This window comes from Leucopleurus acutus, assembly GCF_964270905.1.
Source record: "Leucopleurus acutus genome assembly, chromosome: 2".
NCBI classification, from domain to species: Eukaryota; Metazoa; Chordata; class Mammalia; order Artiodactyla; family Delphinidae; genus Leucopleurus; species Leucopleurus acutus.
In genome coordinates, this window is record NC_139143.1 from 171357718 (window position 1) to 171383412 (window position 25695).

General features: G+C 42.4%; 1 protein-coding gene and 1 long non-coding RNA gene across 3 annotated transcripts in view; both read right to left on the bottom strand.

Moving 5' to 3' along the window:
- Nucleotides 1–6328: 6328 nt before the first annotated feature.
- On the bottom strand, nt 6329–9603 carry LOC309977880. The gene is made up of 3 exons (XR_014327103.1): nt 9513–9603; nt 8476–8509; nt 6329–6806 (listed from the first exon to the last, which is right to left on the bottom strand). It is a non-coding gene; the product is annotated as an uncharacterized lncRNA (long non-coding RNA).
- Nucleotides 9604–15429: 5826 nt separating this feature from the next.
- Nucleotides 15430–25695, bottom strand: part of PHACTR4 (phosphatase and actin regulator 4) — a 116975-nt gene continuing 106709 nt past the window's right edge. For both annotated transcript variants that reach the window (XM_082864030.1, XM_082864031.1), the window contains exons 10-14: nt 23904–23959; nt 22624–22685; nt 21220–21357; nt 20522–20598; nt 15430–17668 (exon numbers count right to left, since the gene is read on the bottom strand). In XM_082864030.1, coding sequence (XP_082720156.1) covers nt 17653–17668; nt 20522–20598; nt 21220–21357; nt 22624–22685; nt 23904–23959 — 349 coding nt within the window. In that variant the 3' untranslated portion in view covers nt 15430–17652. The remainder of the gene's footprint in view (nt 17669–20521; nt 20599–21219; nt 21358–22623; nt 22686–23903; nt 23960–25695) is intronic.

Here is a 25695-nt window from a genome sequence, read left to right on the forward strand (position 1 = left end):
CCCTCTCCTCTCCATCTTTTATTTCTGCCCCTCTGGTCTAAAGCACCACCCACCTGGCCTCTGCTCCCACCCCTCATCCTTTCCCCCTTCATTTCATTCCACCAAGATCCCAAGGTTAATCTCCCTAAATCATGGCTGTGAGGCTTTGCCCAGCTTAAAAATCTTTAAAGACTCAGATATTTCTTCAGTGCTGTGCTAGGAGCACCAGGTGGCAAATGCCCCAAGCTGTTGGTTTCCTATTTCCCCTTTGGCGTCTGCACTGAACTCTGAGCATGCCCATGCTCATTCCTCCTTTCTTACCTTTCTCACCTCTCTTACCAGGTGCCTTCTCTCCTGCCTAGCTGAATTCTTGATATGTATATTTTAAGGCTCAATTCAGTTGCCATCTCCATGAAGCCTTCCTAAGCCCTAATTATCTTTTCCTTCTTTGAATGCAAATATTCATTTTTTTTCACACTCTATTATTGTTGTATTTTATTTATTGAACACAAACCATAGTAAGGAGAACAATCAATTGAATCCAACCCAGAAATGACACAGATGATAGAACTATAAGTAAACGATATTAAAAGTTATTATTACTGTGTGGCAGGGCTTTCCTGGTGGTGCAGTGGTTAAGAATCCACCTGCCAATGCAGGGAACGTGGGTTCGATCCCTGGTCCGGGAAGATCCCACATGCCGCAGAGCAACTAAGCCCATGAGCCACAACTACTGAGCCCACATGCCACAACTACTGAAGCCCGTGCGCCTAGAGCCCGTGCTCTGCAACAAGAGAAGCCACTGCAATGAGAATCCCACGCACTGCAACGAAGAGTAGCCCCCGCTGGCCCCAACTAGAGAAAGCCTGTGCACAGCAATGAAGACCCAACGCAGCCAAAAATAAATAAATAAATAAAAGAACTAAAAACATTTTTTAAAAAAAGACTTACATTAAAAAAAAAAATAATAACTGTATGGCATATGTCCAAAAGCTAAGTGGAGACATGGAAGATATAAAAAGACCCAAAGTGAGTTTCTCTCGCGACAATATCTAAGATTATAAATACACTGGATAGCATTAACAATAGATTAGATACTGGAAAAGCAACGATTAGTGAACTTGATACACAGCAAAAGAAACTATCCAAAATGAAACATAGAAAAAAAATTTTTAAGTGAAAATAGTATTAGTGAACTATGGAATAACTTTAATAAGTAGCCTACTCTACAGGTAATTGGAGACCCTGAAAATAAGGAGGAACTGGGGACATAAAATACATGAAGAAATAATGGCTAAAAAATGTTCAAACTATAAACCTATAAACTATAAACCTACAGATCTGTGATTAAAAATAAATGTGGTCTTGGGACTTCCCTGGTGGTCCAGTGGCTAAGACTCCACACTTCCAATGTAGGGGGCCTGGGCTCGATCCCCGGATAGGGAAATAGACCCACATGCGTGCCACAACTAAGAGTTTGCACGCTGCAGCTAAAGATCCCACATGCCACAGCTAAGACCCGATGTAGCCAAATAAATAAATACAAAAAAAAAAGCTTTAAAAAAAGTAAAATAAATGTGGTCTGAACGCTCCAAATGAAAGGCAGAGATTGTCATAATAAATAGAAAAAGCAAGATCCAACCACACACTGCCTACAAGATATACACGTTAAACATAAATACAGTTGACCCTTGAACAACTCAGGTTTGAACTATGCAGGTCCACTTATACTCAGATTTTTTTCAATAAATACGTACTATGTACTACAGTCCTACACGATCTAAGGTTGGTTAAATCCATGGTTGCAGAATCACGGATACGGAGGGCCAACTGTGAAGTTATATGGGGATTTTCAGTAGCACTCCCATGTTGTTCAAGATTAAAAGTAAAAAGATAGAAAAAATAGATTAAAAGTAAAAAGACAGAAAAAGACATAACTCTGGTAACACTAGTCAAAAGAAAGCTGGAGCAGCTATATTAATAGCAAAGTAGATTTCAGAGCAAAGAGTATTATTGAAATAAAGAAGGTAATTTCACAATGGTAAAGGAGTCGATCAAAATGCACAATCCTCAGTATATGCAACGAATAACAGAGCTTCAAAATACGTGAAGTAGGGCTTCCCTGGTGGCGCAGTGGTTGAGAGTCCGCCTGCCGATGTAGGGGACACGGCTTCGTGCCCTGGTCCGGGAAAATCCCACATGCCGCGGAGCGGCTGGGCTCGTGAGCCATGGCCGCTGAGCCTGTGCTCCGCAACGGGAGAAGCCACAACAGAGAGAGGCCCGCGTACCGCAAAAAAAAAAAAAAAAAAAAAAAATACGTGAAGTAAAAACTGATAGAACTTCTAGAAGAAACAGACAAATCGACAACTATAGCTGGAGATTTCAATAACCCACTCTCAATATTACTGATAGGACAGGTAGGAAGAAAACCAGCAAGGATAGAATAGACTTGAACAACACTTTCAATCAATTTGAACTGATTGACATTTATGGAACACTTAACCATTCTTCACACTCCACCTTGATTTTTTCGGACAACAGTAACATACTCGTGCCTTTTTTTTTTTTTTTTTTTGCGGTACGCGGGCCTCTCACTGTTGTGGCCTCTCCCGTTGCGGAGCACAGGCTCCGGACGCGCAGGCCCAGGGGCCATGGCTCACGGGCCCAGCCGCTCCATGGCATGTGGGATCCTCCCAGACCGGGGCATGAACCCGTGTCCCCTGCATCGGCAGGCGGACTCTCAACCACTGCGCCACCAGGGAAGCCCCATACTCGTGCCTTTTAAGTGCACATGAAACATTTCCCAAGATAGGCTATACTAGGTTATAGAAAAAGTCTTGTTAAATTTAAGATGATTCAATCATACAAAGTAAACATATACTTAGGCCACAATGGAATGAAAGTAGAAACAAATAACAGAAAGATCTTTGGAAAACTCTCAAATATTTAAAAACACACTTTTGGGAATTCCCTGGCAGTCCACTGGTTAGGACTCAGCACTTTCACTGCTGTGGCCTGGGTTCAATACCCGGTCGGGCAACTAAGATCCTGCAAGCCGCCTGGCGTGGCCTAAATAAATAAATAAATAAATATAAAAACAATAAAAACACACTTTTACATAGTCCACAGGTCAAAGAAGAAATCAAAAGGTAATTTCAAAGTATTTTGAACTGAATTAAAATGAAAACATAACATAGCAGAACTTCTGGAATATTTTTGTTTGTTTGTTTTGTTTTTTACTTGTGGAATATTGTTAGAGGAGTATTTGGGAGAAACTAATAGCACTAAATGCCTAAACTAGAAATGAAGAAAATGTCTCAAATTAATCAGCTTCTGCCTTAGGGAACTAGGAAAAGAAGAGCAAACTAAACCCAAAATAAACAAAAGAACATAATAAAGATCAAAACAGAAATCAATGAAATAGAACACAGAAGAATAATAAAGTCATCAACCAGCATTTGCTATCTGCCAGGCCCAGTACTAGGTCCTGAGCATACATATATGGTCCCATTCTTTAAGGATAACTCAACTAGTAGGTTAGATGGACATCAACTAAAAAATAAGCACATCAGAATGCTAATAACGTTACCATGATGGAATGCTCAAGGTGCCCACCTTACCTCTGAGAGAAGCCATCATGGGTGCTTAGGGAAGGGAAGGTGAGAATGGTGGCTGAGTTCAGGCTCTAAAGATGCAGACCTTCATCTAAAGATGTGTGACCTTGGGCAAATAATCTAACCTTGATTGTCTTCCTTTTCTATAACATGGACATAAAAAATGTCCCTGCCCTGCATAGGGCTGTTGTAAGGATTAAAGAATGCCTAGCACATAGTAAATCCTCATCAAATGTCAGATACCATCATAAAGACACAGGTTCTGGGACTTCCCTGGCTGTCTAGTGGTTAAGACTCCACTGCAGGGGCCCAGATTTGATTCCTGGTTGGTTGGGGAACTAAGATCCCATCCATCAGAGGGAAAGACATGCATAAAGACAGAAAATGGTGAAAGACATAAGTAACAGCCAGGAAGGGCTCCCGCTCCCCAAGAAACTGCACTCATGTCTTAGTATTATCCAGAGCCAAGCAGACATAGGCACATAGTAGGTTTATAATTTGTTACAACTGAAACCGAGTTTTTATGGTGTAGTGGGTACTAATTAGCTGAATACAAAGTGTAAATAGCTAATTTTCTCAAGGCATGGTATGATGTGGGTTGAGCACAGGCTCTGCAGTCAATTGCCTTGCTCAGATGCATGTTCTGCCACTTACTGGCTATATAACTCGTGCAAGTTCCTCAACTCCAACTTCAGTCTCCTCTGCAAAATGGGCACAAAGGGTACCTACTTTACAGGGGTACGTAGAATATTAGACGAAATAATGTACGTATCTTACCACGCTGCCTTGTTGAAAGGTAACAGTATATCATGATATGGTTTTGGGGTTCAAATCCTGATTCTATTACTAGTTCGGTGATCTTGGGCAATACTAATCCCTCCATCTTCTCCCCTTTTCTCTCCCGAATAGGTAGGGTTCTGAGTGAGATAAGCCTGGTTTAGTAGATCATTTATCTGTGGTGGCAGACTTTATTAAACAAAACTTTAATGGATACTATATCCCTAGTTGTTTGCTTTTAAGTCAGAGAATTTTCTCACAAGCTCACTGTACTTTTAAGACTGTAAGCTTTTTTTTTTTTTGCGGTACGCAGGCCTCTCACTGTTGTGGCCTCTCCCGCCGCGGAGCACAGGTTCCGGACGCGCAGGCTCAGCGGCCATGGGTCATGGGCCCAGCCACTCTGCAGCATGTGGGATCTTCCCAGACCGGGGCACGGACACATGTCCCCTGCATCGGCAGGCGGACTCTCAACCACTGCACCACCAGGGGAGCCCGAGACTGTAAGCTTTTTTACAAATATTAACTCTAAATTCTCATTGCAACTCCAAGAGGTACTTTTATTTTCCCATTCTATGCATAAGGAAACTGAGGCAGAGAGGTTAAGTAGCTTGCCCAAGGTCACAGGGACAAGTGGTATCAGGATTCAAACCCAGGCAGTCTCACTTTAGCAACTACTGCTATGACTACTGAGGCCTACATGGAGAAAAAAGCCAGAATAACCTGTTTGTAAAAAGTCTACAGGTACGTATGTTGCAACCTGAAGTTTGGCAAAGGGTGTGACCTAGAATACTTGCTGACAGCTTTGCTTCAGCTACACTTGGACACCAGAAATGGATGTATTCCCCACCTAGCACCCAGCCCTACCCTGAGAATTTACACTAAAAACATTGTTCACACTTTACTGTGCATCTACCATCCAAAGACTGTTTATGTGGGAATGCCAAGATGTGCGCTGGACACAGGGCTAACCCTGGGGATACAGGACCAGTCCACTTCCTAGTTGTAGATTTGGGCAATTATTTAGCCTTTCTCCTCCTGGGTTTTCCTATCAAAGCAGACAGATTAATACCCACTTCAGGGCTGTGAGTAACACATGCCAAGTGCTTAGAAGAGCCCGGCACAGGTAAGCACTAAAAGTGTTGCTACTTGCACAGGTAAAGCAACCGAGGTTCTCCAATAATCATAGCCACAAACTAGCTCATATTCTTTACCCTCTCGTCCCTGAATGCTGTAAAACTGTACATCTGGACATTCCATGTGTTTGGGCCACAACCCACCAAACCCCCAAATCCCCCCCTTAAACCTGACCCCAATGGATTCTAAATGGGTTATTCTACCTCCCCATCTTGTAAAATTCACTTAATAGCCCCACCCAAGATCTAGACTCTACCTTCTAGATGGTTCCCCGCTAGTCCCCATCCTTCAGTCTTATGACTTCCCTATAATGCTGGCAGCCTGTACACAGGCTTCACAAAGTCCTACTGACTCAAGCATAGCTCTTTGACACAGAAGCAGAGGATTAACTACCCCAACAGCTGCTTTTAACTTTTTAACATCTGCACCAAATCTTGTACAATGGTTAGGTCTCATTAGCATGAAGACCTCTCATTCAACACCCATGTCCGGTGGCCTAATGTATAAGTCTCTAAGACCACACCTTAAGTTACCTATTTACAACTGGTTAGGATACATGCATTTTCCCAAGTAGTAGTACACAAATGCCAACATTAAACGCAAGAGCTCAGGGCCTTTAATTAGTGCAGAATCAATCAGGTATTAACTGCTTGAACAAGCAGCTTCATTTATACAATACTCATTTAGCAGTCATATTTGCATAGAAAGAACCACATAGGGAATTCCCTGGTGTTTTCACTGAAGGGGGACCAGGTCTGATCCCTGGTTGGGGGACTTAAGATCCTGCAAGCCACATGGTGCGGCCAAAAAAAAGAACCACACAATTATGTATATAGTCACCTTTATTGTAATTCACCCGAGTACATTAGAAACTGACATGGATCTCTTTATTAAGACATGTAGATTCTCATGGGCATCTGCTTTCCACTTTTAAGAAAATCCAGTTTACTTGAGAATGGCCAAGATCTTAGTATCAGTACATCAAGTTTCCACCTCATAGGAAACCTGAAAGGGTCTCTTGGGACTCCCAGGTCACTATACTGTCCACAGACCTGCCCACACAAGTGTCTTCTGGAATTCCTTCTAAATTTCAAAAGGCACCTGGTTAACAGAACACTATTACTCTGCTGGTTTATAAGGTGCAATTCCAGGGTTAAACATTGTGCTGAAACTTAACATTTTCAAATTGCCCAGGCTGATCTTCCAAAAATAGTGTATTACTCACTTTACTAATCTCCCTGCCAAATAAAGGCCCCCAAAGCATTGTTAACTGCACAAGTCAGGTAAGGCTCCTCTTCTCTCCTGAATGAAAGGACAAAAAAAGAATTAGATTCATACATAATAATCTTATTTCACTTTTAAATTTTGGTATACTAGATGTCTCTCTGCATGGTTCGTCTCCTCAGTCATCGTCCACAGGACTCTGAGAAGCTGTAGGAATATGCAGGCGCAGACTCAAGGCCCAGCTTCATCTCCAACGTTGTGGAAAGGGACTGTACATCATGGGGCAGAGCCCTATGCTCCCCTACGCCACCAGGACAGAGCCCGGGGAGAGTGACCTCCCGGGGTATCCACATTGGAATGTCTGACTGAACAGTTACTGTAAGTTCCCATACGGACAAGTTTCGTTCTGAGAGCGGACAAAGTACAACAAAGTTAGCCTAGGTACCCAATTAACACGATCGACTATATAGTACTGTACTGTAATAGGTTTATAATACTTTTCACACAAATACATAAAAAACAAACACAAAGAAATAAAGTAAACATTTTAAATCTTACAGTACCTTGAAAAGTACAACAGCTAGCATACAGGGGCTGGCCTCGAGTGAACAGGCCATGAGTTACTGACTGGAGGGAGAGGAGGTGGGAAATGGCAGAGCTGAAGGATCATTAGCAACAGGAGATGGAGGGCAAGCTGCAATTTCACTCATGCCTGACACTGATGGCACAGGTTCTGGTCCCTTGCTGGATTCAATTCTATCTACCCTCCTGAAAAAATGATCCAGTGATATCTGGGTACTAGCTCTTCTCATCAGATGACACAGTAGCACTGCATTGCATTCTGAATGGTTGCTGCAACTTTCGTGTACCATTCTACGTCCGGGTCCTCTGCCTCAAAAACTAACAGTGCCTCCTCAAATAAAGAAAACCCCCTTACCACTTCTTGCATCATGAATCTCTTTCATTCTTCAGCAGTACCACCTATGTCACTGCTGCTTTTATGCTTGTTTCCAGACATCCTGGGCTTAAAATACAGATACTGTCCTACTGTACTCCATACAGTACTGTATACTAAAACACAACCACTTGTAGAGGATGCACGCATGTGACAATGTACACCAGACACCTGAATTAACTTACGTGATTGGACATGTTCGCATCTTAAGGTTTGTATGTAAAGGACTTACTGTACCCCTGTTTTCAAGACATTTCATTTCCCCTCATCCCATACTACATGTACACCTGAGGGAAGTTCAAGTCCACCAGGATTAGCAACTGTTTCTAATAACTTCCAAAAGTTATGCTTTATCTATCATAGTTACTGTCATTGTAGACATATGCTGGCACAACTTAACCCTCCACATCACAGAAAGGAACTGTACAAGAGACCAAACCCTTAGTTCCCCTGGAAAGATCGAGAGGGTACACACATTACATGGCTCATGTGACAGCTTTGCTGTCTTTGGTTAAGTCATTCAAAATTGTTCCATTTGCAAAACAGAAATCTCTCCTCTATCGTGAGTATTAAAGATGTGAAGATAAACTTTAAAAAGCCATCTTCCTGGAATATGAGCATACATCTAAGAAACTGTCAACATGCCTACAAAAAAAAGTAGCAAAATATCTAGATGCATTGAACGGCAGCATCTTCATGAAATGGAACTGAGCTCAAAATGATCAAATGTCTTATGCAAAATGTTGGCAGGCAAACACTGATAGGCCAAAAGGAATTCGTAGATTTACTTACCCCGAATCAACTTATTTGGAATCCCAAACGAATGCTGCAAAACAAAGCAGGTAAGAGCTTTAATCCAGCAGTACACCGAAACTGATTAAAAGAAATTTTTCATTCACTTCGGATCAACCTAGATTCAGATATGCTGCTCTAGAGAGCTGTTTCCTGCATGGTTTGTCTCCTCAGTCATTGTCCACAGGACTCTGAGAAGCTGTAGGAATATGCAGGCGCAGACTCAAGGCCCAGCTTCATCTCCAACGTTGTGGAAAGGGACTATACATCATGGGGCAGAGCCCTATGCTCCCATACGCCACCAGGACAGAGCCCGGGGAGAGTGACCTCCCGGGGTATCCACGTTGGTTACTATACTTTAGAAATTAACTTCACCAAGTTGACAGCTACTTCGCAGCAGTATCTATAAGGGAGTAGAACCCAATCACCCCAGAGTGTCAACAAGAGTTGAGCGCAAGACTAACGAGCAGACACATCAATAATCTGAATTTTCAACCAGGTACTCCAAAGACATCTAGGAACCCCAACAGGCGATTAGCTTGCTGCCGAAGAACAGCAAATAACAGCCGTTATGACGCCAGTAAAGGCTCCTACCTTTAACCCGATCGCCTGAAATAAAAAAATTGCCCCAAAAGAAAAAATAAATGGCACCAGAATTAAGAATAACCCGAATCGGGAACAAAATGGCCTGCATTCAACTCCACTGAAGACGCTAACGCGCCTCCTAGGAAGCAGCATAATGGCGCAACAGGAAATGAGCGCGGGCGCTGCGCACTTAGCTTGTGGGCGCGGAGGGTCGTGCCCTGCAGGCCTGGGAATTCCCGCGCTAGCGACCCTTGGTTACGGCCGAGACCCGCGGCCGGCGAGGCCTCCCCCGCCCACACCCGACCCGGCCCTATTTTTGCGAGTAAGGGTAGTCAGCATGGACGCCGAAGATTCGGAATCATTCTAAATAGTATGATCCCCAAAGAAAAGGCTGAGTGGCTGACCCAGTACCAGACAAAACGCTGAAGAAGCAGGCATCTAATCACACTCACCTATCACCCAACGAGGATGACAATAGCCTTCCCCGAAAAGACCAAACGGTCTCAAGGCGTCGGTATTTATACCTTCTGAAGCCCTCGGAAGTCAAGAAATCTCTACTGCGCCTGCGCCGCGTCATGCGCAGTTAGGGAGTTAGAAATTCGCTAAGGGTGCTGGGACTCCACCGCAGGTTAAGCTCCACCCCTACCTGGCGTAGAGGCATCTCGCGATACTAGAGACTTCGCGCGGAACCTTGAAAGTGCAAGTTACAGAAAGAGAGGTTTTGAAGTATTTAGGCTGATGGGTAAGTGCTGGATCGGGTATTTACGGCTCTACGATCAGTTCACCAATCTGGAGGATAAGCCGTTAAATAAAGTCAAAAAACCTTTGGATTAATAAGTGTTCTGAATAGAAAAGGCATTTAAGCCTTGTCTGAAAAAAAAAACAGAAAAAGAAAAAGGCATCTAGAGAAACGCAGTCTCAAAAGGGATTGAATCTACCCTGTTACGTGTGAAATAAACATTTGATAAATGGCGTTGGTAAATAAGTCGGAAGTACTAAACTGTACACTTAAAAATGGTTAAACTGGTAGATTTTATGTTACGTGTATTTTAACACATATAGACACCTAATATAAAGAAGGCAAGCAAAGAATCCTGAAGATAAATGTTACATGTGAAATATTGCAAATGCGATAGAATTCCGAATAAATGTTAGATAAATTGACGTAGAGCCATCACAGCTCTGCTATAACGAGTAGAAACATTTATGGTGTTCTTCCTATAAGATTTTGTGCTGGGTGCTTTAAATACATTATTTACCATCACAGCAATTCTAAGACATTGGTATTATTACCCAGTTAAAAAAAATTTTTTTTTACTAGCATGCATTTTCTTTCTTTCTTGCACTTATTTTTGGCTGTGTTGGGTCTTCCTTGCTGCGCGCAGGCTTTCTCTAGTTGTGGCGAGTGGGGGCTACTCTTCATTGCGGTGCACGGGGTTCTCACTGAGGTGGCTTCTCTTGTTGTGGAGCACGGGCTCTAGGTTCACGGGCTTCAGTAGTTGTGGCTCGTGGGCTCTAGAGCGCAGGCTTAGTAGTTGCGGTGCACAGGCTTAGTTGCTCTGCGGCATGTGGGATCTTCCCGGACCAGGACTCGAACCTGTGTCCTCTGAATTGGCAGGCAGATTCTTAACCACTGCGCAACCAGGGAAGCCCTATTACCCAGGTTTTAAGATGCGAAACAGGCCCAGAGCAGTGGTTCTCTAAGTGTAGTTGGCCAACTGTGGGGGTCCCTGAGGTCAAAACTATTTCATAATAATACTTAGACTTTTTCTGCCTCCTTCACTATGTTGAGTCTACACTGATGTAAAATGAAAATGTGGGTTAAACTGCTGGTGTCTTAGTTTGCTTCAAAGCCCTGTCACCAAACTGTACTGGTGGTCATTGTATTCTTCATCAACACAAATTTAAAATTTAAAAAAAAGTCAGTTTCACCGAAGGACGTCCTTGATGAAGAAGTAAAAATCATTAATTTTACTAATTCTTGCCTTTTGAGTATCTGTCTTTTATTATTTAATTATTTGGCTGTGTTGGGTCTTCGTTGCTATGCACGGGCTTTCTCTAGTTGTGGTGAGCAGGGGCTACTCTTCGTTGTGGTGTGCGGGCTTCTCATTGCGGTGGCTTCTCTTGTTGCGGAGCACAGGCTCTAGGCGTGTGGGCTCAGTAGCTGTGGCTCACGGGCTCTAGAGCGCAGGCTCAGTAGTTGTGGCACACGGGCTTAGTTGCTCCACGGCATGTGGGATCTTCCTGGACCAGGGCTCGAACCCGTGTCCCCTGCATTGGTAGGCAGATTCTTAACCACTGCGCCACCAGGGAAGTCCTGAGTATCTGTCTTTTTAATATTCTATGTGACAAAGTGAGAAGTACACATAGAGCATTTATGCTGCATGTGAAAAGCTGATCTGCAGGAAAAGCACTTCTGACATTGTTTGAGTTGTGAGCTGAAAAAGCCACGTTTTTCATGGAATAGTGTTTTATTTGAAAGAAGGCTGACATCTTTACCAACTATATATCTTGTGTGGGACTGGATTTTCTTCATTTACTTAAACCAAAACACCGTATAGTAACAGGTTGAATGCAAGAGCAGATATGAGAACTGAGTTGCCTTCAATTAAACCAGACAGTAGAGATTTGCAAAAAATGTAAAACAATGCCACTCTTCTCTATTTTTGGAAAATAGTTATTTTTCATACAAACATATTGTTAATTAACCTGTAATGGATTATTATTTTGAAATGTATCATAAATATTTTAAAATTTTCTCAGTTTTAATCTTAGTACAGTAAGTATCAATAGATATCACCAACAGATAGAAAGTTTTTTGGGGTTCTGAGTAATTTTTTAAATTATGAAGGGGTCACGAAACAAAAATGTTTGAGAACCAGTAGTTTAGAGGAAGAGAGACAAATAATTCTGCTACTTTTCTGGTGATATTGCAAGTATTCAGTTGCCTTTCAATCACTCATTCAACATTTACTTGGTGAATATGACTTAATTTGCTAGGCATTGTGCTAGACACTGGGGATTGAGATGAACCACTTTTTCTGTCCTTGAGCACTCACAGTGGGGGAAATAGACATGACAGCAAATTATACTACTACTTGGTAAGCTCTGTGTGGCATGAATAATGTATTCTGAGGACAGAGCAACTGAACAATTGGCTAAAGGCTGAGAGGGTTTTCCTGGGGAGTTAAAATCTGAGCTAAAACTTGAAGGAATAGTAAAAGGGTGGAGTGTGGACGATGACAGCGTTCCAAGTGAGGAAACTAGCAGGCCTGTGGTCTCCCGGGAAGGGTGAGAGGTCAGCTTGATTAGGAACATCAAAGGGAGGACTGCCTGGGCTTTTCATGAGCCTGAGAAATAGGCAAGAGCTGAATACAGAGTATCCTGTGGTCCAGACAAAGTTTAAATTTTATCCTGCCGGTAACTAGAGGTCAATAATTTTGAAGTAAAGGATTGCTCTATCTTTGCATTTTATCTTTTTTTGGCTGTGCCACAGGGCATGTGGGATCTTAGTTCCCAGACCAGGGATTGAACCTGTGCCCCTGCAGTGGAAGTGCGGAGTCTTAACTACTGGACCGCCAGGGAAGTCCCTATCTCTGCATTTTAGAAAGGTAACTCAAATGGCAAAGTCGGAGGATAGATTGGAGAGACTGGAGGTTATAAAGTCCCATTAAATTATGTTGGCTTTTTTTTTTTTCGGTACACGGGCCTCTCACTGTTGTGGCCTCTCCCGTTGCGGAGCACAGGCTCCGGACGCGCAGGCTCAGCGGCCATGGCTCACGGGCCCAGCCGCTCCGCGGCATGTGGGATCTTCCCGGACCGGGGCACGAACCCGTGTCCCCTGCATCGGCAGGCGGACTCTCAACTACTGCCCACTGCCAGGGAAGCCCAAATTATGTTGGCTTTGAACTTGAATGGTAAACAAGGCAAGAGGAGATAAAGGAATTGAGAGACATTTCTGAGGTAGAGAATGTACAGACTTTATTGTCCTAGTGGACCTGCGAGGTAAGAGAGAAACTTGCAGATAATATCAAAGTTTCAGATTTGGGATGTTGAACATATTGTGGTCTCTAACTCTGATAACTGAGAAAGTAGGTGGTAGGGGTGGTGAGTAATGTCTGCATAGGAGGTGAATATAAGTTATTTTGTTGTTGTTAACCTCACTGTTTATTGAATTGTGAACTGCTGCAAACGCTGCTGAAGTCTCACTCATTGCGACCCCTCTCTCAGCACCCCCTTGAAAAGGAAGTCTGGAGGTGCGTACCTTGGGAACATGTGGGTGTATATATGTCTACAGGGTAATTGGATATAGGGTTGGACTCCAAGCAAGAAATCCGAGTTGTAAATAAAGATGTAGAAGTTGTCAGAATAAGAGTGGTGACTGAAGTCATGTTGGAAGAGCAGGGAGAGTGATGAGAGGACATGAAAACCCAACATTTAAATGGTGGTCAGGGAAGAAGCCGGGGGACAGAGGAAGCATGATCAGAGGAGAACCAGGAGAGTGAGTGGTGTCTGACAAGTCAAAGAAGTTTTGAGGATTAGAACATGGCCCAGAGCATCACATGCTGCAGAGTAGTCGTATACGTTTTGAGCTGAAAACAGGCCTTGGATGTGGCAGTTAACTAAGAAGACACTGGTAACCTCAGGGAAAGCCATTTTATTTTGGTTTTAGTTTATATTTTAATGAGTTTAGTGAACATGGCTTTAGAAATGGAAAACAGCATGTATAGACCAGAGGTCCTACACGAATGTCAATGTCAATGTCAATCAATGCAATGTTTACATCTGCATTGCTTCTTTTTCCTCTGTCACTCACGTAGTTCAACTGCTTGGACTGTACAGGAATTTAAGTTGTTTAATGTTAGAATAGATTATGTGAAGGGAGTATGGGAAAAGTAGGTGATAGAGCAACAGGGGAAGGTTGTTTTTCTTGGTGGGGCAGGAAGGAGATAAACGCTGATCAAATAAATGAATTAATGGTGTGTGTGTGTCTCCTCAGTACCAGATGCAGAGAAGTTGAGGGTGTTTGTTCCTTTCATATGACCTCTATGCTTTATGAAGGAGGCAAAAATTCTTGGGGGAAGAAATTAATGGTACCCACAGAGGAGAAAGATGGAGCAAGCGGTCCAGGCTGCTGGTGTTTCCTTCTCTTCCCTTCACGCCTCTTACAGATGGAATTGAAACAGTGGTTTAGGCTGTGTTTTGGTTTCAGCACCTGGCTTTTGTTGTACATTCTCAACTTTTATAAGTAGACTTCCTATCCCACCCCCTCCCATTCAATATCCACTGGACTTGCCCTTTCTGATGGTGGTTTTCCAAACCTCTTCTCTGCAATTGTAGTCCTCTCTCTCCTGGGGTACAGTAATCAAAATCCTTATGGACGCTAAATTCATTGTTTCAGCAAACACTGGGCAATGTGTACCTTCAAAATACCCTTCTAGAGACAATGCGTGACCTCAAAAGGGTAATGGCAGTTTGAGGCCTCTTTGGAGGGCTAGTAGAAGGAAAATATGGGAGCAGGTGGAGGCCAATGGCATGAGCAGTTCTGACTCATGGTTTCTCTTAACCCTTGGTAAAGGGTGGTACAATAATCAAGGCCAGTCTCTGAAGTGACAAGTACAAAGTGAGTCATTGGTGGGGCCACCTCGAATGAAACTGGGCTGCTTGCCAGAGAGGAGTATATAAGCTACGATCTGTCCTATTGTGATGTCAGTCTGAGGTCTAATTATATGTGGTCCAGACACAGTAAGTCCTTGCAGGGACAACTGATTAGGATGCAATTGCTTTTCCTTGAATATATGTAAAGAGTGGTTACATAATTATCTTTGACTTTGGGGAGGTAACTTCATCTCTCAAGTTCTTCGCTGGTAAAATGAGTGTACTTTCACTTACCTCCCAGTCTAGGTGGGATTAATAAAACCTAGAGCTGCACCTGCTACACAGTGTGGGGTTCATAGTTGGCTTTCCCTTCTGCAGCTTATTCTTTTTCCACAATTCTGTACAGACAGACACAAACATCACTGACCTTCATCTCTGGTTACATTTAATGTTCTTACTCTAATTTTTCCCCCTCATCTACTTCTCATTTAGGGTGTCTAGCAATATTTTAGGGATTTTTTTTTTTTTTTTTTTGCCACGCTGTGCAGCTTGCAGATCTTAGTTCCCCCGCCAGGGATTGAACCATGCCCCCTGCACTGGGAGCACTGAGTCTTAACCACTGGACTGCCAGGGAAGTCCCTTAGGGAGCATTTTTAAGCAACCTTAAATCATTTGGAGTGAGGTAGAACATAAAAAATAAACACTACATACCAGAATAGTATAACTTTTTTTAATTCTAAAATACATTAATAATTAACATTGATAGGAAGACTGATTTACAATGCAATTATTTATTTTACAAGGAGATTCTGTACATCAGGGAAGCATCTTGAAGTACAATACAACAGGCTTTTACTTCTTCTTTACATTATGATTGTGAATTGTTACTTACACGGAAAGAGAACACAAAATCCTCTTTATATATATATTTATATAAACACCTGAAAGACTTGACTCCCAAAGTATCTTGCTTCAAAAGAACATGAATGAGATGAAAGATGAACTAGATTCCTTGGTGGCACATAGAAAGCAGACAAGTAGCTCGGGAAATCAAATCCTGTTTCAAGCTTGGCACATTAAGGGAAAGGAAGGCGGTGAAAGGGGTTTGAAAAATGTCATCTGAAGCCACAGAGGATGCTGGCATAAGCCAAATAGTTTCCAGAACAACAAGACAGAAAGGTTAGAAGAAGTTAACGCTTAATGTGTGGCCACCTTATATACAGACCTCTAACAACTTTGTAGAACTGTCACTTATCTTCCCTTGGTCATACCAAATGTTAATAAATTTGAAGGAGATGTGGGCCCAGTGTATCTCCACAGCCATAAAGCACTTGACGTTTACTGAGAAATCCAAATACCTCCCTATTCCCCATATGGAGGGAAGATACTACCTTTTAAGGTCACTTTAGCTGTGTTTTAACCTGATATTCTGATTGTTCAGCAAATCTTACATGGACATGAAAGGAGGAAAAGAGAAAAATCCACGTAAAGATCACATACAGAACAACATGGACTGCAGAAGAAATCAGAAGAAATCTATAAGATAGCCACAATTTTCTGAACATTAAAGGGAAAAAGCCACATTCATCAGTTAAGTGGAAACTATTTTTTTCCCTTCCACTTAGAATGTACAGGAATTAGAGGGAAATAGTAAGGCTGTATGGTTTTCAGTAAAAATTCAAAGAAAGCAACTGAATCTTCTGTTTTAGGAAATCATATTAACATATATTACACATACAAAAAGGAGTGGGGCCTGAGTCAATGCCCAGGCACCAGCTGCACTGGCTACAGCTTGGAAGAGGAGGAGTGAGGTGGAAGCTTCCAGAGAGGGTCAGCAGGAAGATCAGTGTTGGGAGTTAAGACAAAGCACACAGCAGGAGAAGGCAAACAGTACTGAGGAAAAGAGAGGAGCAGTGGGTCATGATCTTGCCCCTCCTAACTGCTTCTCCAAAGACCTTTTTCTATCTAGCACTCCACATCCCCAGGACCTTGCTGTGTTCTGGCTGGAAGTGTGGGGCTGACAGCACACAAGTGCTCCCAGAGTTGCTGCAACTCTGCTTTATGGGGGAAAACACATCTCTTGGTTAGAATGAGTTAGGGTATCATTTGGTACAACAAAAGTACAATAGCCTATAAAATTTAAGCCATGAGTCAGTTTTCTGCCAAGTTAGCCTCAATGTAAAGGCCTTTTTTGGTTTTGCTTTTATATACAGAAAACATACATGCTTTCTCATTTTCCCAACTTGGAATCTGGTTGCAGCTCAGACTGTTTAACAGACAGGAAAAACATAAGTTCCCATCATTTCTTCAAGATTTCTGTCTTTTTTTTACAGATAAAAGTCAGAATGACTTGTGCCAAAAGGAAGAACATGTCAGATCCTGAGCTTCTCTTGGGCTGGACTGCCTGAAGAGGACTGTCCTGCTGTGTCAGAAGAGGTATAGTGCAGTGCTTTCAGCTGACATGCCAGTGTGGTATGAAGGCTTCCCCTGGAGGTGGGGGCCACTTTTTCCAGAAGGTTGGGGGCCTCCAGAAGGTTTCCCCCACCACCAACTAGATGTGATGGCTAGAATTTAGCGCCTACACAGGTGGGCCTCACAACAGGACAGGGCAGGTAAGCCTAATCGTGCAAACTGTGCCTCAGCACAGGCAGTCATCGTGGGTGAGGGTGAGGTGCAGCCAATAAACCCTGGAACCTGCAAGTGACTCAGAACATTGGTGGCTGGTGAGGGAAGAGCCCTCAGGTACGCTGCAATATTAAAAGGTTCAAAAGCACTGACAAAGTGTTCAGCTTTGCCCAAGGCAGCGTATGAGAATCCATTCCAGTGAAATGCTACATTCACAGAAGTGCTGTTCACCCCAGAACTATATCCCAGAGGACTCAATTCTGGCTGTGCTGAGAAGTGCTGAAGTTCCCTCCATGTCGCTCTGGAGACTGAAGCAGCAAGGCAGCCCTGTTTTAGGGGGTTGCTTAGATCCTCTCTCAAACTTCAGCATCATGGACGGTGGTAGCTAAAACGGATGATCAAAAAGAGCTGAGTTACCAAATATCGTAGATTTCTTTGCTATTACAATTGACCCTTGAACAACAAGGGTTAGAACTGTGCGAGTCCAATTGTACGTGTAGTTTTTTCAATAGTAAATACCACAGAACTACATGACTGAATAGCCTGTGTAGGAAGTGGAACCATGGATACCAAGGTGCCACATATATGGAGGGGAGCTATAAATTATATGTGGATTTTCAACTGTTCAGAGGGTTGTGGGAGCCCCAACTCCTGCCTTGTTCACAGGTCAACTGTATTATCTTAAAAGTAATGAAATGAATGTTCCAACTGAAAAAGTCACCTGTCCTCCACTCTAATCCTACCTAACGTTTCTGTAGCAGCCGATACTCCTGATCCTCTTCCTTCCTTCTGGAAACTCTCTTCTTTTGACTTCTGTAACACTATCTTTTCCCTAGTTTTCCCTCTTTTTCAATTGCTTTTCCTCAATGTTTTCCTGGTTCATTTTCCTCTGTCCACCCTTTAAATACAAAACACTTTTCTCCTTAAGAACTACTATCTTTTTTCGTAAATTTGAATCTTTATACCTTGCGTTTCTCCCTGGACTCTAGGCTGAATATCCAACTGTCTTCTAGGCAGCTCCCCCTCCATGTGTCTGTCACAGGCTCATCAGACTCAACATATATAATTGACTTTCTAGTTTGTTCACTGTCTGCCTTCCTCTTTTAGAATAAAAGCTCCCTGAGGACAGGGACTTTATCTTGTTCTCTGCTATATCCCAAGCACCTAGCACTGTATCTATCAGGTAGTGGGTGCTGAATATTCACCGAATAAATGTCCTAAACTGTTTGCCTGAACTCCTTATTAACTAAACAGTCTTCAAAAATCACATTGGAAATCTAAGGAGTCATTTTGATTACTTCCTTTAGTTCATCCTTGGAATCAACAGATTGCCAAATCTTGTTGATTCTATGCTTGAAATGTCTTTCAAACCTATCTTCCCTGGTCTGAGCTAGCAGCGTGCTCACTCTATTTTAGTTGCTTCCTAATTGGTCTCCCTGCTGCTGGTCTTGTCATTCTTCCAAATCACCTTCCACAGTTCCACCAGGGCTCTTCCCCAAATACACAGAACTCCAATGGTTCCAATATCCTAGCATGAGTCAAAGCTCTTCAGAACACGACTGTAACCCATCTTGCTAGTCTCACCTTCACCATGCTGCCCCCATCCATCCTCTGCTCCAGCTACATGTTCTATTACTCAGAACACGCATTTTCCTGCCTCCCAAAGTCTTGCTAAAGCTGGCAGTTCTGCTTACAATGTTCCTTCCTTCCTTCCTGTCCAAATAAATTATTTTACATAATTTAAGATGCAGCCTAAATGTCACCTTCTCTCTGACTTTCTTGTATTGTTGCTCAATATGGTACTTTACTACTAATACTACTACTAATAAAAAGAGCTAACACTGGACTTCCCTGGTGGCGCAGTGGTTAAGAATCTGCCTGCCAATGCAGGGGACACGGGTCTGAGCCCTGGTCCTGGAAGATCCCACATGCCGCAGAGCAACTAAGCTCATGCGCCACAATTACTGAGCCTGTGCTCTAGGGCCTGAAAGCCACAACTACTGAGCCCGCATGCCACAACTACTGAGCCCATGTGCCACAACTACTGAAGCCTGTGCGCCTAGAGCCCGTGTTCTGTAACAAGAGAAGCCACTGCAATAAGAAGCCCACGCACCACGACGAAGAGTAGCCCCTGCTCACTGCAACTAGAGAAAGCCCGCGTGCAGCAACGAAGACCCAACGCAGCCATAAATAAACAAACAAATAAATAAATTTATTAAAAAAAATAGCTAACACTGACATAGCCAGGAAATGGTGGAGTTGGGATACGAAACCTGACAGATTCAGGCCTCAGAATGACTAAGGCATTTATCATATTGATTGTACACAGCGGTACATAGGTCTCTTCCTGGATTAGACTATAATCTCCTTGCTGGCAAGTATGGTTTGTTATTTGAGTTCATATTACAGCACCCTGAATGGTGTTACTATTGTTCAAAGAATCTGCCTTCTCTAATCCTGTCAGAGTTCAGTACAAAAAAATTCTGTAGTTAAAATAACCATTTGTCTGTACTGTGATCGAAAAAATGTTTAACAATATTTTATTTCCAATTTTGCTTCTTCCTTTTTTTTTCTTTTTTTACAGCAAACTGTAATTGTCATTATAACTTCTTTCATTTATCCTCCTTTTATAAATGTTCTGGGAGTCACCTAGATACTTTCACTGATTCCATTTGTGGCTCGCTGAGTCTTTAGGTATGGGCTGGGTCCTTAATCACAACAGTAATTCCAAATCAAAATGCTTCTTGGCTTGTTTCATGACGTTTATACACTAAATTGGTAAGATCAAGTGTGCTAGAAAGGACTGAAACCAGAGAGGGCAGGCTGTTGTCTAGCTCAGCAACAGTTCCTCATCCATAACCTGGGACAGTGAAGTGCAGAGAAGAGAGCACCCAGTGGCTTTTAGTCATTCATTCCTTTCCCCACATCCTGGTTGTGCAAGTCAAGCACGTTACTTAACCTATTTGAGTCTACTTCCTCATCAAGAAAATGGGGATATGAACACACCTGGTATGTTTGCTGCAAGGATTAAATAAGATAATATACATAAAATGCCATATTCAATAAGGCATGAACTATGCCTCTTAGTTCTCATCTGTTTCTCTTAACGTAGTCTTCTTGCAATTAACACTGAGTGTTGTTCTTTTAACTATGTCATTAGAGTTCTTCCTAGCTGAACAACTCTGCTACATTTGCTTTCTGGTGGAGCTCTACTTAGCTCACAGTATTTGGGTCTTACCGTGTAAAATGTTTGCTCTCCTCATGAACTTCCATCTCTGAGCTTTTAAATTCATTTAATTCTTTTCTTATGGCGGCCTGCAGAGTAGAAACAAAAACGCTTCAGCATCTTCTGTCTGCTAGAGTACAGCAGTGTATCTGCCATCTAGTCTCTACTGTGCTTAACTCTGTGAGTGACTGCGACCCCTGGAAGGCAACCCAGAGGGAGGGAGGAAGCCAGGTCAACACATTGAGTGAAGCTCTGAGCCTGATGCATATTGCCTTTCCTGACACCCTTCATCTCATAATAAACCTGAAATCTCCAGTTAAATCGAAACACTTGAAGACCTCCAAAGAGATATTGTACTTTTTATAGTTTCCACAGCATGTAAAAGTGCTTTTCCTGTTAGAAAAGTGAAATATGGGTAATTACTAAAATATACCATCCAAACTCCCTCCAACCAAACATAACCACTGTTTAAAAATGTGTTGTATTTCCAGATTTTTGTACTCTGTGATGTAGCAGGGATTTTCTTCTGTTTCAGTTTTGGTGGTGGTGGTGAAGTCATTAGTATAAAGTTTTGGTTGGTACATCTTGGTATTTTGTACCTTAGATATTTAACATTATACGAGAAGCAGAAATTTTGTTATGGTTCCCCCTTCTAGTTAATGTCTTGTACCCTTCAAATAAAGAAAGAGAGACAGACAGACGACAGACACCTTGTCAGCAGGGGTCAGTTTGGTCCAAGGTTTGTCAGCTCGCCGGTCATAATCATGAGCATCTGTTACCTCCACGTATTCATTAAACCTCAGAATCTTCCTGGCAAGTAGTTCAGCCACAGTTGGCCTTTGACTGAGCTGAAAGAAATGGAGGCTCTCAGTTCACTATGCCAGGAGTTAGGCATCAATCATGCATTCAAACTGCCTCTAACTCAGAGCTTCAACCTTTCAGTGCACATCGGAATCAGCTGGGGACCTTTAAATGTGACTGATCCCTGGGTCCATCTTCAGAGATTCTGGGTACCAGGAGATTGTTTGTTTGTTTATTTAAGCTCCACAGTGCACAGCCAAGACAGAGAACCATTGCTATAAACCAGTATAACCAGTGCTTCTCAAACTTCAACATGCATACAAACCATTTGGGGATGTGGTTAAAGTGTAGATTCTGACTAAGCAGATCTGGGGTGGGGCCTGAGATTCTGCATCTCTTACAAACTCCAGGTGATGCCAATGCTTCTGCTCCGTGGACCACATTTTGGGTAGCAAAAGGGTCAGGGCTACAAATTCATATCTAATACATTAGAAAGTGAATACATTTAATATGAAAGCAATATCTATTAATGGGTAATATTAAGGGTGAATTTCCTTTCACCATGAATAATGCCCAAGATATCAGATTCTGTAACAAATCATGATTTAAGGTTGAACAATCAGGTAACTTGCTCAATCTATCAAGGATAATTCCTCTGGTCCTGGGGAAGGGGAGAAGTGGGAAAAATCAGGAGGAAAATGCCTAGATTCCTTGCTCTCCTGGGGATTCTTATACATTTTAAGAAATGTCTAGAGAACTCAGACCAACTCCAAGAATCTACAGGAGGTAATCACCAACTATTATGGAGGGAGGGAAAGGAAAAAGGGCTTAATCCCAGAGTTTAAGGGTTAACACAAGTTTGGTACAGAAAAGATTCTACCCTAACTGATTTGGGACCAATGAGAAAATCCTATTTGGTTTTCATACTTTTCAGGTGTTACTAAGGGTCAAGTTCAGTTCTTTCTCTGTTTAGAAAACCACCAGTTTGCCCTGCAAAATTGAATTCTACACACTCCTCCTGTTACCGCTTCCATACATCAACAGCTTTTATAGTCTACACCAAAATCCCAGGTCTACCAAATAAAAGGTCAAAACTTGTGCAAACATTTATTGAGCACCTTCTTGTGCCAGGCTTTCTTTAAACAGTAAAAATGGGGAAAAAAAAGTTCTTATAATGCTGTTTTCTGTATTTTCATCATGTGTTCTATTTTCACAGCAGTCTATGGCAATTCAAGTCAAATTTATTTCTTTCCAGTCAAATAGGTCATTCAAATACAAGACACACAGTGAGTGGACAGACGGAGACAGTGTACCTTTCTAGTGAGCCGACGTTTAATCTCTCGTTTTTCTGCCTGACGATCAGCTTCATTTTTAGCTACAGTTGACAGCCACAAACAAAGAATATTACTTCAAAATGGCAATCTGCATATCAAACGTTTCAGTAATTACACACAGATACTACTTTTTTTTTTTTTTTGGCCGCACCCCATGACATGTAGGATCTTAGTTCCCTGACCAGGGATTGAACCCAGGCCCCCTACAGTGGAAGCCTGGAGTCTTAACCACTGGACTGCCAGGGAAGTCCCATACACAGATATTTCTTACAGGCTCCAAGTCAGAATAAAATACTTACTTTGGGACTGGTTAATCAAGACAATTTTCTTGTCAACTGGTGTAGTCAAATACTTAAGAGCATGGGTCAGCCAACTATGGTATCAAATCTGGCCAGCTGCCTGTACTTTTCCTGCCCATGAGCTAAGAATGGCCTTTACATTTTTAAATGGTTACATTTTGAATGGTTTGATAAGTACCTACATAATAGCTTCCTTGTGCTCTTTGGCCTGCAAAGTTGAAAATATTTACTATGTGCCCTGGAAGAAAAACTTCGCAGATCTTTGCTCAAGAGTAACCACTAACAATGGAGAATGGAGCTCACACTAGGTTTCACATGATAAGTCTATAAAGGCTCCCACACTTGTAACCCTATGAAGCCTAATCCTCTTCACTGTGGAGGTATTTAAGGACAAATTTCACCCTATAATCGGGAAAAATAAATCTGTACTGGATTAGAATGCTATTTCAGTTAGTCATTTACATAAACAGAAAGCAAATTAAATACATGGTCCTATTTTCTGACTTTGGAGGTATGAAAGCCTTAAGAGATGAAAAAGGCAGAACAACCGCTGCATTTGAGACTTGCTCTGGGTCCCAGCTCTCAGACACTAGGAATAGGAAGGTCCACTCCAAATATACAACCACTACCTTACCTCTCTTAAGGCAGAGAAAAGTTGGGCAGCACACGCTGTCAAAACCTCTCAAATGCCCAAGGTAGGTGCAGGATACTATGAGAAAATTAAAATACAATTTTCTGGAGTATCCCAGTACACTAAACAATATCATAATGATATCTTGTAAAGGAAGCTTGGGGGGAACTATGTTCCTTCAGGGGTAAAAAGTATGAATACTCCTTCCTTGGCTAGAATACTCTCTCCTTGGCCCTTGTTGAAAAATGCTTCTCTTTTCTGTCATGTATATTAAAGTCAGAAACACACAAAGAAAATCTATACGACTTCATTTCCATAGCTGGACTCACGTTGTAGTATGTTTCGTTGTTCTAGTTCTTCTGGTGTTGGTCTTTGACTCAGTCGTCTAAAAAGGAGACAAATAAGAATATTGTCAATGTTAAGTCTCCCGGTCCTGTTTATAAAGATCTGTTTATGAAACACTTTTGAAACACGTTATGAAAAGTGTTTATAAAACACTTTTCACACTGAAAGTGTTAATACAGATATTACAACATAAAAAGGAATTGTACAGGCAAACAGGAGGCCAGGATTCTAGTTCTAGCTTTGATACCAGCAAGCCCTATCACCACAAAAAAGCTCAGTTAGACCTTGAGTTACTCATGTGTAAAATGAAGATTTGGACTGTTCTGGTGGCAACCAAACAGATTTGCTCCTTCAGCATATGGGTTAACACAGATCCTCAAAGATGTTAATAAAAATTCTCATTTAGGAAACCAGAATGAGGACTGAGACTGTGTGTGTGTGTGTGTGTGTGTGTGTGTATAATGCTTCCCATATGACTCTGATGTTCCTCTTTTTATTTTTATTTTATTTATTTTGTTTTATTTTTTTTGGCTGTGCAGCATGTGGGATCTTACTTCCTCAACCAGGGACTGAACCTGCGCCCCCCGCATTGGAAGCGTGGAGTCTTAACCACTGGACGGCCAGGGAAGTCCTCTTTTGATTTTGATTTATTTATTTAATATAATTATTTATTTATTTTTGGCTGTGTTGGGTCTTCGTTGCTGCACGCGGGCTTTTTCTAGTTGCGGCGAGCGGGGTCTACTCTTTGTTGTGGTGCACAGGCTTCTCATTGCAGTGGCTTCTCTTGTTGTAGAGCGTGGGCTCTAGGGTGCACAGGCTTCAGTAGTTGTGGCACGTGGGCTCAGTAGTTGTGGCACACGGGCTTAGTTGCTCCGTGGCATGTGGGATCTTCCCAGACCAGGGCTCGAACCCGTGTCTCTTGTGTTGGGAGGTGGATTCTTCTTTTTTTTTTTTTTTTTGCGGTACGTGGGCCTCTCACTGTTGTGGCCTCTCCCGCTGCGGAGCACAGGCTCCGGACGCGCAGGCCCAGCGGCCATGGCCCACGGGCCCAGCCGCTCCACGGCATGTGGGATCTTCCCAGACCAGGGCACGAACCCGTGTCCCCTGCATCGGCAGGTGGACTCTCAACCACTGCGCCACCAGGGAAGCCTCTCTTTTGATTTTTAAACCAGTGTTTTAGGAACTACTGGAATTTAAAGTTGTCTCTTTTGGAGTTATATTCTGTAAAACCTATGATTTTAATTTCAGTCCTCTCTGAAATCTGATGAAGTTTCTCATCTCATTCCCAGTTCTGAGATGTTATTCACCAATGACAACTTGTCATTTCTAGAATCAGAAAGTTCTTCATTTCTTACTTTTAATGTATAGCTCTGACAGTATTTGAACTATGTGCTAGTAACTCTTTAGTTGCATGGAAAACTCCCACCCCCATTTTATATACAATTTACAACTTTATGTATTTCAAAGCGTTTCTTTTTTCAATGTTCATTAAAAAAAACACCACCACAGCTTTACGAAAGTATAAGTGACATACAATAAATTGCATGATTTGATATTTTGACATAGGTATGTCCCTATAAAATCATCACCAGGACTTCCCTGGTGGTGCAGAGGTTAGGAATCTGCCTGTCAATGTAGGGGACATGGGTTTGAGCCCTGGTCTGGGAAGATCCCACATACCGCGGAGCAACTAAGCCCGTGCGCCACAACTACTAAGCCTGAGCTCTAGAGCCTGTGAGCCACAACTATGGAGCCTGTGTGCCACAACTACAGAAG